The following is a 15,617-nucleotide window of genomic DNA, read 5'->3' as shown; positions in this document are numbered from 1 at the left end:
TATAGCATTGACCTGGAAGCTCAGCCATTCAGACTAATAAATCAGGCAATTTATATTTAATCATTAACTAACTCCCGAGCTGAACAGCTGTTCAAAATTAGAAATGGGTCACCCCGGCCAGGATGACATTACAGGCAATCTATAATACATTAGAATAAAATTATAGTGATTTTTAACTGTCTGGAAATTTATTACACTCCATGTTCCAACTCTTAAACCCTTGTTATCCAATGTCACTAGTGATTTATGGTTCTTGGGTAGTATGGTAAAATTACTGAAGATTTAAATAGACTATCATTCTATGTTTAGTAAATCTTCAAATTTCAAAGCTATTTTGGAAAATGAGGTGGGTGCACTTTGTTTATGACTTACCAACCAGTGACAACAAGGAAGGAGAATGGATAAATCTAAAAGCCCTCTTGTACATTAATGGATTTATTGTCTGGTTGACTTAAGCTAATGATTTAAGGAAGAATCTAATAGGGTCTACAAAAAGTACTGGATATCTAAAATACTTCAAAATGAAGGTGCTTGATTACAGAAGTAATTGTTAGTGCTTTAAACAAAAACAGTCCTTATTCTCACCATTTGATGGACATCTCTTATGCATGAGAACACATTTAGAATTAAGCACCATCACACGTATCAAGTTGCATTTCATGAGTTCACACCATGAGGCTTAAAATGCTCACACAATTAAGAATTGTGGTTTGGGTAAAGATACTTCAGTTATCTTTGTGGATAGTTGGGATGCACGTTGTTACTCCTGAGGGCATTCTGTGCACAATATTTTAAAATTCTGCAAATTTTATTTGTCAAATAAATGTGAAGGCTCCAGTGTGGCATTGGGGAGCACAGGCCACTGGTTGCCCAAAGGTGGGAGATCACCTCCCCCCACCCTGGACACAGACTCAGCGGTGAGGCTGCACACAACCCTGACACAGCGCAAGGACTGGGACTGCCCCAGAAACACCTCAGGGCCCTTCTCCTCCGTACCAGGTGTGGGTTGAGAGGGTTATGTGTGGGACAATGGATAACACTCCAATATCCATCCCAAACACATCACCAAACTCATCCATTTCATCCTCACCTACAATAACTCTACATTTAACAACAAACACTTTGCTCAAACATGGGAACAGCAAAGAGTACCAGGATAGTTCTCTAATATGCCAGCCTCTTCATGGGCCACTTCAAGGAAGAATTTTTTAAAAATGCAATATGAAATATATGGTATACCTGAGATACATTGATGATATTTTCATCCTCTGGACAGATGACCTAAATTCCCTCATAGATTTCCACCACAACTTGAACAACCACCACCCATCCATCAAATTCTCTCTAGAGCATTCCCTGACTGTCATCTTCCTGGACACCACAATCCATTTCAAAAATAGAACCCAACAGGTAGCTATAAACAAGAATCCCATGGATCATCAAGCTTCTCTCTACAGTAGCCATTCCATCAAGAAATCTGTTATCTACAGCCAGGGTCACAGATGTCACAGAATATGCTCCAAAGAAAATTTCAGGATACACATGTTAACACTCTTAAAACTGCCTTCACCAGACAAGGACACTCCACCACAAAAGTAGATTGCATCATGGAATGGGCCACCCAAATACCTTGAGAGAAACTGCTTCAACACAGTTTAAAAAACAACAACAAACCACTATCCACACACCCCGAGTTGTCATCTACCACTCAAAGCATATGGGATATCATCCATCAAATACAATCCATATTCAATGGGGACCACATACTGAAAAAGAACTTTTCCAAGCCTCCTCTTCTGGCCTTCAAACACAACCCACCAATCTTGCCAAACTCATTATCAGAAGCAAGCTCCGCTCAGACCAGGACACACAAACCCAAAACAGCACCAGACCCTTCCAGAATAACAAATACAAAACCTGCAGCCATATCTGAACTGCTATATCATCTCCCACAACACACCTTTCAAGATCCATGGGTCCTATACATGCCTATCACAGCATGTGCTGTACCTCATCTAGTGCATCAAAAGTCCCAACAACAACTATGTGGGTGAAACCAGACAACCCTTTACTCTCGAATTCATTCTCACAAAAAATGATAAAAGACAAAAGCACCCTATGGCCTGTGAGTGAACACTGTTCACAAAACGATCATTCCATATTTGACTTTTCAGTCCTTTTCCTGAAAGGAAACCTCTGCAACACCTTCAAAAGATGTGCCTGAGAACTTAAATTCATAACTCTGCTAGCCACTAAAAATCATGGACATAACAGAGACCCTGGTTTTATGGGTCATCACAACAATTTGTAACACACTTTGCTCTCTATTAATCCTCTTTCATCCTATGACTGGAGAGATGTTAAGTGCCCACTTCATTTATAAGTGGTCTCTTAGAATATGTGAACCTTTTATGCTTAACAATCTGTCCCACCTTGTATTTAGCTGTGATATTCTGGTTCTTCTTCGAGTGATTGTTCACGTCCATTACACATTAGGTGTACGCGCGCCGCGTGCACGAACGTCGGAAACTTTTTCCCTCAGCGGCTCCCGTCGGGCCTGCAGGGTCTCCCCTCCCGCCAGAGCGGCGCCCCGCTCTAGCGTATATATACCCCTGCCGGCCCGACCCTCCCTCAGTTCCTTCTTACCGTCCGGGGCGACGTTGGAACAACTCTAACTCTCGTCTGAGAGTGTCCCTTAGCATAGTAATCAGTGTTATCTTCAGTTATCAGTTCTTTAGTAGTTAGTGTTAAGCTGCAAGCCCCCTGGCTATTTAGAAAGACTTAAACTTCTTTGTGTCGGGTGTTTGACCAACCCCGGCACCGGCCCTGGGTGGCGGGGCATGCCGCACGCCCAAGGCTTCAAGGCTTGTGCCACGTGCCGCAAGCCTATGCCAGTAAGCGACCCACACGACTCGTGTCTCCGTTGCCTGGGGGAAGCACATCAAAAGGAGCGCTGCAAGATCTGCAAGGCTTTCAAGCCTAGGACTAAAAAAGAGAGAGACTTTCGCTTGAAGCAGCTGCTCATGGAGACAGCGTTACAGCCCTCCACTTCAACGGCACCGTCAACCTCGGTGCGGAGTGCCCCGGCATCGGTTCGTGATCCGACGCCGACGGGGCAACCTAAGCCCACGGCACCGAATCAGCGGGAACACCTCCGGCACCGGTCGTCTTCGCCGGCTAAATCGAAGGGCCAACCCAAGGCCCGAGGACGTTCCCTGCACAAGAGGGTAGCGACCGCGAAGACCACAAGTGCTCCTAAGGCCGTTGCGGCCCCAGCACAGATCCCGGTGCCAGTGGCTCCGGCGCCGAAAGGCCCGTCGAGCCCCGGGATAGGCGCGTCGAGTGAGGAGGAAGGGCTGGAGGAACTTTTGGAACAGCCCTCCACCCCGGACACATTTGAGGCAGCAAAGGACCTAATTGAATTGTCCGCTGAGGGCACCCTCCGCGCTAAGGACATTCCGCCGAGACTGCCATCCAAAGGCAAGCCGGCAATGATGCGCCCATCACGGTCGCCATCTTGGCACCGTTCACGGCGCCGGTCCCGGTCGAGCTCCGCCTCGGTGCACTCCCGGCTTCCCTCCGCGCAGAGAGACACACAACCGTCGGGCCCCAACAAGCGCAAGGCACCGACCCAGCAGCCCTGCTCGAGTAGGCACCAGGACGTGTCGGTTGCGTGATCCCCGAGACCGTCCTCCCGCAGTCGCTCCCGGTCCCGGGGTCACCGGTACCAATCCAGGTCCAGGTCAGCAAGACGCTACTCCCAGTCCCGGTCACAAAAGCACCACTCTCCGACCCTGGACCGGCACCGTTCCACGGCACCGCCGTGGCCCTCTAGATCACCGTCCGTAGTTTCGGAGGTGGACTCGGGCCATTCCAGCAGATATGCCCACAGGGCACAGGCCAGTAGGGAGCACGAAGCCACGTGGCACCCACAGTGGGGCCATCCAGGACAATGGCCATTCTGGACCCCTTGGGCCTACCACCAACAAGGCCCCCCGTCCAGGACCTCGAGATCTGGCCCCTCGGGACACCGGTCCCGCTCTCCACAGTGGCGCCCACCCTCTCGCAAAGAGGCCACGGTCTCCAGGCCGCCGGAGAGAGAAAGGGCTGACTCGGCACCAAGCCCGGCACCGTCCCAGACCCACGTCAGGGAACGCACTCCCGAGGAGCACCCAGCCGATGAGGAGTTGCAGGAGGAGGAAGACGCGCAAAAGGCCATGACCTCCTCCTCCTCGCCAGACGAAGCCGTGGCGGGCACAACCGTGTCCGGCCCTCCCCCGATTGACCATCGGGCGCACCAGGACCTGCTCCGCCGAGTAGCCCTCAATTTGGGGTTGCAGGCAGAGGAGACAGTTGAGCAGGAGGACCCCATGGTCGACATTCTAAGCCCGGAGGGCCCCTCCAGGATCGCGCTCCCACTCATAAAAACGGTCCAGTCCAATTATAAGACAGTATGGCAAACACCAGCCTCCAGTGCGCCTACTGCAAAAGGCGTGGAGAGGAAATACTTTGCCCCATCTAAAGGGTTTGATTTCCTCTTCTCTCATCCAACACCATGTTCGCTGGTCGTCTCTGCGGTCAACGAACGGGAGCGACATGGCCAGCAAGCCCCGGCCCCCAAGGCCAAGGAGGCAAAACGCTTGGACTTATATGGCAGAAAGGTCTACTCGTCCAGAAGCCTCCAGTTGAGGATCGCAAACCAACAAGCGATTCTGAACAGACACAACTTCAATTCCTGGGCATCGGTCTCCAAGTTCAAGGAAGCCTTGCCTCAGGGCTCGCAACCCGAATTTACGGCCATAGTAGATGAAGGGAAGGCAGTAGCCAAGACCTCTCTACAGGCCTCCCTTGACTCCGCGGATGCAGCCGCTAGGACAATCACGTCAGGAGTGGTAATGAGACGCTCGGCGTGGCTACAGGCTTCCGGCCTTCCCCCAGAGGTGCAAAACACCCTCCAAGACCTTCCGTTCGAGGGATCAGGCTTGTTCTCGGACCAGACGGACGTCAGACTGCATAGCCTCAAGGACTCTCGAGCTACCCTCAAGTCGTTGGGGATGCACACCCCAGTGACGCAGAGGAAGCCCTTTAAGCCCCAACCTCTGCAGAGACAGTACCACCCTCGTCCTAGACAGGAACCGTACCGCAGGAGGGGCAGGGATAACAGGTGTAGACGCAACAACACGCCTAACCAGGGCCAGAATCATGGCCAAGGCAAGCCGCAGCCGGGAAACAAACAGGGGTTTTGAAGCTGCGATCGAGGACAGAGTACCAACCTCTATTCTGGATGCCCCTCTGTGTTTCAGGGACCGCCTGTCCCATTTTTACCGTGCTTGGTCACATATAACATCGGACCGCTGGGTCCTGCGCACGGTGGAGGCGGGCTACACCCTTCAGTTCTCCTCGCCCCCCCACTCCCATCCCCGTCCCTCTTCAGGGACCCATCTCACGAGCAACTCCTCATGCAGGAGGTACAGACCCTCCTCACAGTAGGAGCGGTGGAAGAGGTTCCTCCGGACCTCAGGGGGAAAGGGTCCTATTCCAGATACTTCCTCATTCCCAAAGCAAAGGGGGGCCTCCGTCCTATTTTGGACCTACGCAAACTAAACAAATACTTGCTCAAAACACGTTTCTGTATGGTCTCCCTTGGTACTATTATCCCGTCCCTGGATCCGGGAGATTGGTACGCTGCCCTCGATATGAAAGATGCCTACTTTCACATCGCCATCCGCCCGGCCCACCGGCGGTTCCTGCGCTTCACCATCAACCAGTGCCACTTTCAATTTACGGTCTTGCCCTTCGGCCTGGCAACGGCCCTGCGAGTGTTTACAAAATGCATGTCCGTGGTGGCAGCTTTTCTTCGGAAAAGACGGATGCGCGTCTACCCATACTTGGACGACTGGCTCCTTGCGGGCCGGTCAGAGGCCGAGGTTCGCTCCCATGTGACGTTGGCACTACAGGTGTTCTGCAAGCTCGGTCTACTGGTCAATGTACCCAAGTCATCGCTGGTCCCCACGCAGAGACTGGACTTCATAGGGGCAGTCCTGGACTCAGTGGCGGCACGGGCAAGTCTTCCCGTATCGCGGTTCTTGGCCATTCAGAAGGTCGTGAGCTCCATCCAGCAATTCCCCACGACCACGGCCAGATGTTGCTTGCAACTCTTGGGGCACATGGCGGCCTGCACACATGTAGTCGGACACGCCCGCCTAAGACTCAGGCCGTTGCAGTTGTGGCTGGCCCAAACGTATCGCCCCAACAGAGACCCCTTGGACCTGGTCATGACGATCCCGGATCGGGTGTCGAACTCCCTCCGCTGGTGGCTCGATCGGCAGCAGGTTTGCGCAGGGGTCCCTTTCGCCACCCCGCAACCCGCTCTGACGTTAGTAACAGACGCGTCGGACCTGGGTTGGGGGGCGCACCTGGGGGACCTGCGGACTCAGGGCTTATGGTCCAGGGAAGAAAGGTTGCTTCATATCAACCTGAAGGAGTTGAGGGCAGTTCGCCTCGCCTGTCAGACCTTTCACGCTACCATAGAAGGCCACAGCATGTCAGTTCTGACGGACAACACTACCGCCATGTTCTACATAAACAAGCAGGGCGGGTCCCGGTCCTCTCCCCTCTGTCACGAGGCGCTCCTCCTCTGGGACTTCTGCATAGCCCATTCAGTCCACCTACTAGCAACATATCTCCCGGGGGCCCAAAACGGGTTAGCGGACCGCCTCAGCCGGTCCTATCACATGCACGAGTGGACGTTGAGACAGGACGTCCTGCATTTAATCTTCCGGAGGTGGGGGTTTCCCCAGGTGGATCTCTTTGCCACCAAGGACAACAGCCAATGCCCTCAGTTTTGTTCATTCCAGAACCTCAGTCCGGGCTCATTGGCAGATGCCTTCGCAATTCCATGGGGCGGGAGCCTGAGGTATGCCTTCCCCCCATTCCCGCTCATCCACAGGGTCCTCCTCAAAACCCGCAGGGACAAAGCGACAGTCATCCTCATCGCCCCGGCATGGCCACGCCAGCACTGGTTCACGACCCTGTTGGAACTGTCCGTGACCACTCCGATCGACCTCCCCCTCCATCGCGACCTCATCACGCAAGACCAGGGTCGCCTACTCCACCCGAACCTACCGTCGCTACATCTCACGGCGTGGTTTCTCTCTGGCTAAACGATATGGAGCACAGGTGCTCCCATCAGGTCCAGCAGGTTCTCCTTGGTAGTAGGAAGCCCTCCACAAGAGCGACCTACCTCGCCAAATGGAAACGGTTCTCCCACTGGTGTGAGCCTCATCACATACAGCCTCTGCAGGCCTCAGTCCCATCGATTCTGGACTACTTGCTGCACCTCAAGCATCAGGGACTCGCCCCCGCCTCAATTAAGGTGCATCTGGCTGCCATATCGGCGTTCCACCCTGGGGAGTTGGGGGCTTCGGTGTTCTCTAACCCCACAGTAGCCCGATTCCTCAAGGGGATGGAGAAGGTGTTTCCCTACTCGCGCCCGCCGGTCCCTGCGTGGAATCTCAACCTGGTCCTCACTAAGCTCATGGGGCCGCCCTTTGAACCCCTGGCCTCTTGCTCCCTCATGCACCTCTCATGGAAGGTAGCGTTTCTCGTGGCCATCACATCAGCTAGGAGGGTTTCGGAATTGAGGGCCCTCACTTCGGAACCTCCCTATACAGTTTTTCATAAAGATAAGGTGCAACTCAGACCGCACCCGAAATTCCTTCCGAAAGTGGTCACGCATTTTCATATGGGACAGGACATTTGTTTACCGGTGTTCTTCCCTAAGCCCCACTCGGACCCAAGCCAACGCAGCTTGCATACCCTCGATGTCCGTAGGGCCTTGGCTTTTTATCTAGAACGGACCAGGCCATTCCGCAAGTCGACGCAACTGTTTATTTTTTTTTTTTTTTTTTTTATTTATGTTCGTTGCCGTTGCAGAGCGAATGAGAGGCCAACCTATCTCGATGCAACGCTTGTCGGCATGGATTGTGCTTTGCATACGCACGTGCTATGAGCTCGCTAACGTACCAGCCCCGGAGATCAGGGCTCACTCTACTAGGGCCCAAGTGTCCTCGGCAGCGTTCTTGGCGCAGGTTCCACTCCAGGAAATCTGTAAAGCGGCCACCTGGTCGTCGGTGCATACGTTCACAGCCCACTACGCGATCCATCATCAGACCAGAGAGGACGCGGCGGTCGGTAGAGCTGTGCTTCAGTCGATTATTCCTTGACTCCTCCCCTCCTCCAATGGTAAGCTTGTGAGTCACCTAATATGTAATGGACGTGAACAATCACTCGAAGAAGAAAAACGGTTACTTACCTTCTGTAACTGTTGTTCTTCGAGATGTGTTGTTCACGTCCATTACACTTCCCATCCTCCTTCCCCTCTGTCGGAGTCACCGGCAAGAAGGAACCGAGGGAGGGTCGGGCCGGCAGGGGTATATATACGCTAGAGCGGGGCGCCGCTCTGGCGGGAGGGGAAACCCTGCAGGCCTGACGGGAGCCGCTGAGGGGAAAAGTTTCCGACGTTCGTGCACGCGGCGCGCGTACACCTAATGTGTAATGGACGTGAACAACACATCTCTAAGAACAACAGTTACAGAAGGTAAGTAACCGTTTTTTACCTTCTCCAGACCTGAGGAAGAGCTCTGTGAAGCTCAAAAGCTTGTCCCCTCCACCAAGAGAAATTGATCTAATAAAAGATATTACCTCACCCACCTTGTCTTTTCAGTATCCTGGGATCAACATGGCTACAACAAAATTGAAAACAAAAAATATGCATCGTTATTTGAACCAAACCTCTAAATCTTTGAAGTTCATCCTGTGACGGGTTTGATCACAGAAACCCACTTGGGACTGTCACCTGATGTGCTGAGACTACCTCTGAGCTCATTTTCTCTGCCAGTTTGGGCCTCCAGAACCCTGCCTTGTTGAGCCAGACATGCCAGTCTGCTCCAACACAGACCCAGGGTCTGAACCACGCATCCCAAAGCTGCAGGCTTAACTGAAAACAGCTTAAGAAGTGCTCCTGTCTCCAGCACCCAGACAGCTTTGTAATGATACCTTACAAGAGACCTTTTGCATGAAGCATATTCCAGTTACATTATATTCTCACTCATTAGCATATTTTCATAAAATCATATGGAGTGCAACGTCACACATCTATCACTGATATTGTGCATTTCCTTACACCAAATTATTGTTGTTCAATACATTTTTAAGTTATTTTGAGGTTAACTCTTCTGCCAACTCTGAGTTTAATGAGGTAGTCAATATATCTGTCCATGAAATGTTATAATTTTGTATTTTAGGCTGAAAAAATTCGTTGGAGCCAGTCTATTAAACATTTTGAAGCTCAAGAAAAGACACTGTGTGGTGATGTCCTGTTAACAGCGGCTTTTGTGTCCTATGTTGGATCTTTTACAAAACAATATCGTCAGGAACTGGTGGAACATATGTGGATTCCTTTCCTTAAATCACAAAAGGTAAAACTTATTGTACAAAATGGTGGCCCATAATGGAAGCTCAGGTTCATTAGCTTCTCTGTAGTTCAGAATGTAAAAGTACAGTTCTGCTCTTAAAAGTTGACTATGAAATGTCTTTGTAGAGCTCAGTGTTTGTCTTTCAATGGCTTTGTATCAGATTTTCTCAGAGTACAAGTAAAATATTGTTTTCTCTAACAGTAAGGCTTGCAAACTCTACTTGGGGTCTGAATGCCAAGTGAGTTTCTTTCCCTTTTACACATCTTCATTCTGTAGGCCAAATTATATCCTCTGCTAATCCAGTGCAATAGCAGTCGTTACTGATGGGGTTGTGTAAGGATAAAATTCCATTTAACTTTCAGGTTCCAGAAGAATTTTGAAATGGCTTTCATTATATTGATTATTGCAACATCCTCCTCTCTGACCTCCTGAACACACCCATCAATTCAAAATGCAGCCACTAAACTAATTTCTCTTGCCTGTTGATTTTATCATGTAACACTGTAACATGACAACATGTACCATGTAACTTATTTGGCTCCCTCTACTGGCTTTCTGTCCAATATATCAAATTTAAGCTTCTTATCACCAATTTCAAAACTCTGTCACTCTGCCCTTCCCTGCTTATACTCCCTTATGAAGTTTTGTGTTGCCCCCCCAGCCCCTCTGCTCTCTGAGTGAATGTTCCCAACCTCTGTGTGTTTCTTAATCTACCCTTACAGTCCTCATCACTGTAACATTTCAGCACCCAGGGCCGGCTCAGGCTTTTTTGCCGCCCCAAGCGGTGAAGGGGAAAAAAAAGGGTGTTTGACCACGCCGCTTCATTCCTCAGCGGCAATTTGGCGGTGGGTCCTTCACTCCGAGAGGGACTGAGGGACCCGCCGCCGAATTGCCGCCTAAGACCTGGACGTGCCGCCTCTTCCCATTGGCTGCCCCAAGCACCTGCTTCGTTCACTGGATTTTATCCTCAAAATACCCCTGGGAAGAAAGGAAGTATTATCATCCCTATTTTCAAATGGGGAGCTGACGCAAAAGGGTAGGTTAACTGATGTGCCCAAGGCCACACCAGAAGTATGTGGCTAAGCTGTGAATTTAATCCAGGTCTCCTGAGTCCACCACATCCAGTGGTGTATCGACTGGACCATCCTTCTTCCCTCATCCACCTGTTTGTCAGATTCTCACACAATCACCTCTGTGACCAATATGACCTTCCTGATCTTTTCTGCAGGACCCATTTCTGCCTTGCAGCCTCTAGGTGACTTGTATGTAAATTACCTATTGTTATTCCTTGCCCCCTGACTCTCCGTACTTCTTTGTCTTTAGACTGTGTGCTCCTTGGAGAAGAGACTACCCTTAACTCTTAGCACATTGTGATCTCTACCTTAAATTAATAATAATAATTTCTCTAATACACTCTTTAAATACTGGTATTGCTAGTCAAATCAGCTCTTTTACTGAGTGGCAATTTCAGATGTGTTCCCCATGGAGAGAGAGAAATATGGTTAATGAGTTGTTTTAAAAACACAGGTGCTAGCTAAAAGCTCTTCTTTATGAAAAGTAGAAGATACAGTGATGCAGTCTCTTAGTTTTGTGCAGGTTTGGGACATTAGATAAAGTTACATATTAAAATAATACCTTGCTTTGTAAGAACAAACCACCATCACCACCACAATGCTATGTCTGCTTCCAAACAAATTTATTTCAATCCTTGAAACTGACTATACTATTTGTCATGTTTTACTTTGTAAAATTGATGGGTGTGTGATTAGAATCAGGGTTTAGGCAATGTTAAAGAAATACATCCTTTGCCATAGTTCAGTAATAGTTCTTACCCAACAACAAAATTGTTGCCACAGTAACTAAACTGGAGATTATCTAATCTAAATTGGGGAATAAGAATAACCTAGGGAATTATAGTCTGTTTAACTTTGGTACCCAGAAAGACAATGGAGCAAGTAACCAAATAATCAATTTGTAAGCACCTAGAATTTAATAAAGTGATAAGTAACAGTCAACATGTATTTATCAAGAACAAATCATGTCAAACCAACCTAATATCCTTCTTTGACAGGGTAACAAACCTTGTGGATATGGGGAAGCAGCAGATGTGATATATCTCGACTTTAGTAAGGTTTTTGATACTGTCTGACATGACCTTCTCATAAACAAAGTAGGGAAATACAACCTAGACAAACCTACTATAAAATGGATGCACAACAGGTTGGAAAACTGTACTTGGAGAGTAGTTATCGATGGTTCACAGTCAAGTTGGAAGGGCAGATCAAGTGGGGGTACTGCAGGGATCTGTCCTGGGTCTGGTTCTATTCAGAGTTTTCAACAATGATTTGGATAATGGCATAGAGAGTATACTTATAAAGTTTATGGATGATACTAAGATGGGAGGGATTGCAAGCTCTTTGGAGGGCAGGATTAGAATTCAAAATAATCTTGACAAACTGGAGAAATGGTTTGAAATAAATAGGTTGAAATTCAATAAGGAGAAATGCAAAGTACTACACTTAGGAAGGAATAATCAATTGCACAAATAAAAAATGGGAAATGACTGCCTACGAAGGAGTACTGCAGAAAAGGATTTAGGGGTTACAGTGGATCATAAACTGAATCTCAGTCAAGGTGGATAAAAATCAATGATTTTAAAAAAAATAAAATAAAAAAAATCGGATTTTTTTATTTTTATTTTTTTTATAAAATGCATCCAGCAATCATCCTTCCATAATGCTAACTATAATAAACTTCAGCGCTAAGGGTGAACCATTCAAGAAATATATATTCGCTGATGATGTTTTAAAGAAAGTCATACCAGGGAACTGGTGGAAGTCACTTAAGCACTTGGATTCAGAGACTGTTGAAGTGATAATCTCACTTTTAACAGCAGTAGCTTCTTCTGCTGGTGTAGAAAGAATATTTTCTTCCTGTGGACTAATTCATTCCAAATTGAGAAATCGTTTGGGACCTGAAAAAGCAGGAAAGCTTGTCTTTCTTTTCCAGATTATGAGCAAACAGGAAAATGAAGGTGAAGATGACTGAGTTAGCTCCAGAAGCCAATATTTTAAGTTTCTCATGTTGACCTGGCTGACACAGTCGATTTAATTTTTTTTTAAATATTTCATTTAACTATTTTAGTTTAAAACAATTTTAACAAAAACAAACCTGATTTTAAAAAACTTGAACGTTTAACTAAATTCAAAAATTCATATGCTTGTTTTGTTAAAATATTATATGTTTGCTGTTGAAGAAAAAAATCGAGAATACATAACGTTGTTGTTTTAGTTAAACAAAACAATTTAAATGTCTGTCTGGTGATGTTCTCCTCCTAATACAGTATGGCAAGAAAATCCTCCAAATATTAATGATGAACCTGTTGAATTGGAGATAGTTCACCTCCCAGTGACTTCATAAATATCTGTTTCAATTACCTTTGGTAAATGAAATAACCAAACAATCATTCATTTTCTGATATAGCTGTAAAACTAATCTGAAACGTTTTCAAAATAAATTACTTTAAAAATGTATAGTGTGTACCTTCTAAAAATGAAACCTACATCTACTCTACTCAGAACTTATAAGGCCTCAATTGGGGTACTGTGTCCAGTTCTGGGGAAGATGTGTACAGGTTGGAGAAAGTCCAGAGGAGAGCAACAAAAATGATTAAAGGTTGAGAAAACATGACCTATGAAGGAAAGATTGAAAAAAAATGGGTTTGTTTAGTCTGGAGAAGAGAAGATTGAAGGGGGACATAACAGTCTTCAAGTATGTGAAAGGTTGTTATATAAAGGCGGGTGATAAATTGTTCTCCTTAGCCACTGAGGACAGGACAAGAAGTAATGGGTTTAAATTGCAGCAAGGGAGATTTAGATTAGACATTAGGCAAAACTCCCTAACTGTAAGGGTAGTTGAGCACTGGAACTAATTACTTAGGGAAGTTGTGGAATCTCCATCACTGGAGGTTTTTAAGAACAGTATAAATAGGCATCTGGCAGGGATGGCTTAGAAAACACTTAGTCTTGCCTCAGTGCAGGGAACTGGAGTAGATGAACTCTCAAGATCCCTTCCAATCCTACATTTCTATGATTTCTATGATATGGTACATTCCTTTTAGTGCTACAGATTTTGCAAATCTGGTTCACCATAAAACATCATTTCCTGTAAACATTAATTCAATACTTAGACGTGTGTGTGTGTGTGTGTGTGTGTGTGTTGGGTGGGGAGGAATAATCTGTCCCCCTCCCCCAAAAAAGTGTTAAGTTTTGGAATTCAATTCCAGCTGCTATTTGCCAGAAATAAAAACCTAGGGTGAAATTCTGATACTGTTGGAATCAGTGGGAGTTTTTCCATTGACTTCCATGAGGCCAATATTTCACTCTTAGAGAGGAAAGTTCTGGTATCCCATTATCAGTCCTCAGACCAATAGAGTATACTATCTATTTGGAGATTTCCTTAAAACACTTGCTTTTTTTTTTAATTCTTCCTGTCTTGCGTGTGCATCCCCATCCTCCTACCTTCATGCTTCATAATATAAGATTTTCATTTCTTTTAAAGCACACAGAAGCATGATAACACTTAGAGTAAGTATGACTATCTGATGGCTATTTGGCTTGTGTGAAATGAGTTGGAGGTGGCAGTGCAGTTCCTGGTCAGTTGTCTCCAATTAGTGAGCTTATTGGCTGTCTTTACAGAGAAGCAATAGCAATGGAGATTGCCCTGTCCTGTGATTTATGTAGGTGACCTCTTTATCCCATAGCTGAAGCACATTAGCAAAGTAGTGCAAGAAGCCTGTTATGCTGCTACCCATATCGTGTACCTTTTCTGTACATAATGAGCTTTATTCTCCAGAATTCAATTTATTCATAAATGATCTGGAGAAAGGGGTAAACAGTGAGGTGGCAAAGTTTGCAGATGATACTAAACTACTCAAGATAGTTAAGACCAAAGCAGATTGTGAAGAACTTCAAAAAGATCTCACAAAACTAAGTGATTGGGCAACAAAATGGCAAATGAAATTTAATGTGGATAAATGTAAAGTAATGCACATTGGAAAAAATAACCCCAACTATACATACAACATGATGGGGGCTAATTTAGCTACAACGAGTCAGGAAAAAGATCTTGGCGTCATCGTGGATAGTTCTCTAAAGATGTCCACGCAGTGTGCAGAGGCGGTCAAAAAAGCAAACAGGATGTTAGGAATCATTAAAAAGGGGATAGAGAATAAGACTGAGAATATATTATTGCCCTTATATAAATCCATGGTTCGCCCACATCTCGAATACTGTGTACAGATGTGGTGGTCTCACCTCAAAAAAGATATTCTAGCACTAGAAAAGGTTCAGAAAAGAGCAACTAAAATGATTAAGAGTTTAGAGAGGGTCCCATATGAGGAAAGATTAAAGAGGCTAGGACTCTTCAGTTTGGAAAAGAGAAGACTAAGGGGGGACATGATAGAGGTATATAAAATCATGAGTGATGTTGAGAAAGTGGATAAGGAAAAGTTATTTACTTATTCCCATAATACAAGAACTAGGGGTCACCAAAAGAAATTAATAGGCAGCAGGTTTAAAACAAATAAAAGGAAGTTCTTCTTCACGCAGCGCACAGTCAACTTGTGGAACTCCTTACCTGAGGAGGTTGTGAAGGCTAGGACTATAACAATGTTTAAAAGGGGACTGGATAAATTCATGGTGGCTAAGTCCATAAATGGCTATTAGCCAGGATGGGTAAGAATGGTGTCCCTAGCCTCTGTTCGTCAGAGAATGGAGATGGATGGCAGGAGAGAGATCACTTGATCATTGCCTGTTAGGTTCACTCCCCCTGGGGCACCTGGCATTGGCCACTGTCGGTAGACAGATACTGGGCTAGATGGACCTTTGGTCTGACCCAGTACGGCCTTTCTTATGTTCTTATGTTCTTATGTTCTTAATTACCAATTCAATGCCATTCATGAGCACTGAATTTGTCCTCCTCTTTAAGTGTTAAAAGCTATATACACTGCAAACTATATACACATATGCTGTTTACTTGATTTAATAAATCCTAAAGAAAATATTTATGAAGTTTCTTAAATGAAAAGAAAACATCATTTAAAAAGTACCACTGTAAATTATAAGATTATCTGCTTTGCAT

The 15,617-nt window shown here is 46.4% G+C and overlaps 1 protein-coding gene across 1 annotated transcript in view; it reads left to right on the top strand.

Annotated features, from left to right (window-relative positions):
• The window catches only part of DNAH11 (dynein axonemal heavy chain 11), a 274,673-nt gene that overhangs the window by 208,040 nt on the left and 51,016 nt on the right, over positions 1-15,617 (top strand). Inside the window, exon 63 of the mRNA XM_065398425.1 lies at positions 9,306-9,479. Coding sequence (XP_065254497.1) covers positions 9,306-9,479 — 174 coding nt within the window. The remainder of the gene's footprint in view (positions 1-9,305; positions 9,480-15,617) is intronic.

The sequence above is a fragment of the Emys orbicularis genome, chromosome 2, assembly GCF_028017835.1.
Source record: "Emys orbicularis isolate rEmyOrb1 chromosome 2, rEmyOrb1.hap1, whole genome shotgun sequence".
In the NCBI taxonomy this organism is placed as follows: domain Eukaryota; kingdom Metazoa; phylum Chordata; order Testudines; family Emydidae; genus Emys; species Emys orbicularis.
Note: the sequence above shows the minus strand (reverse complement) of the source record. Positions and strands in the feature narration are given on the sequence as shown.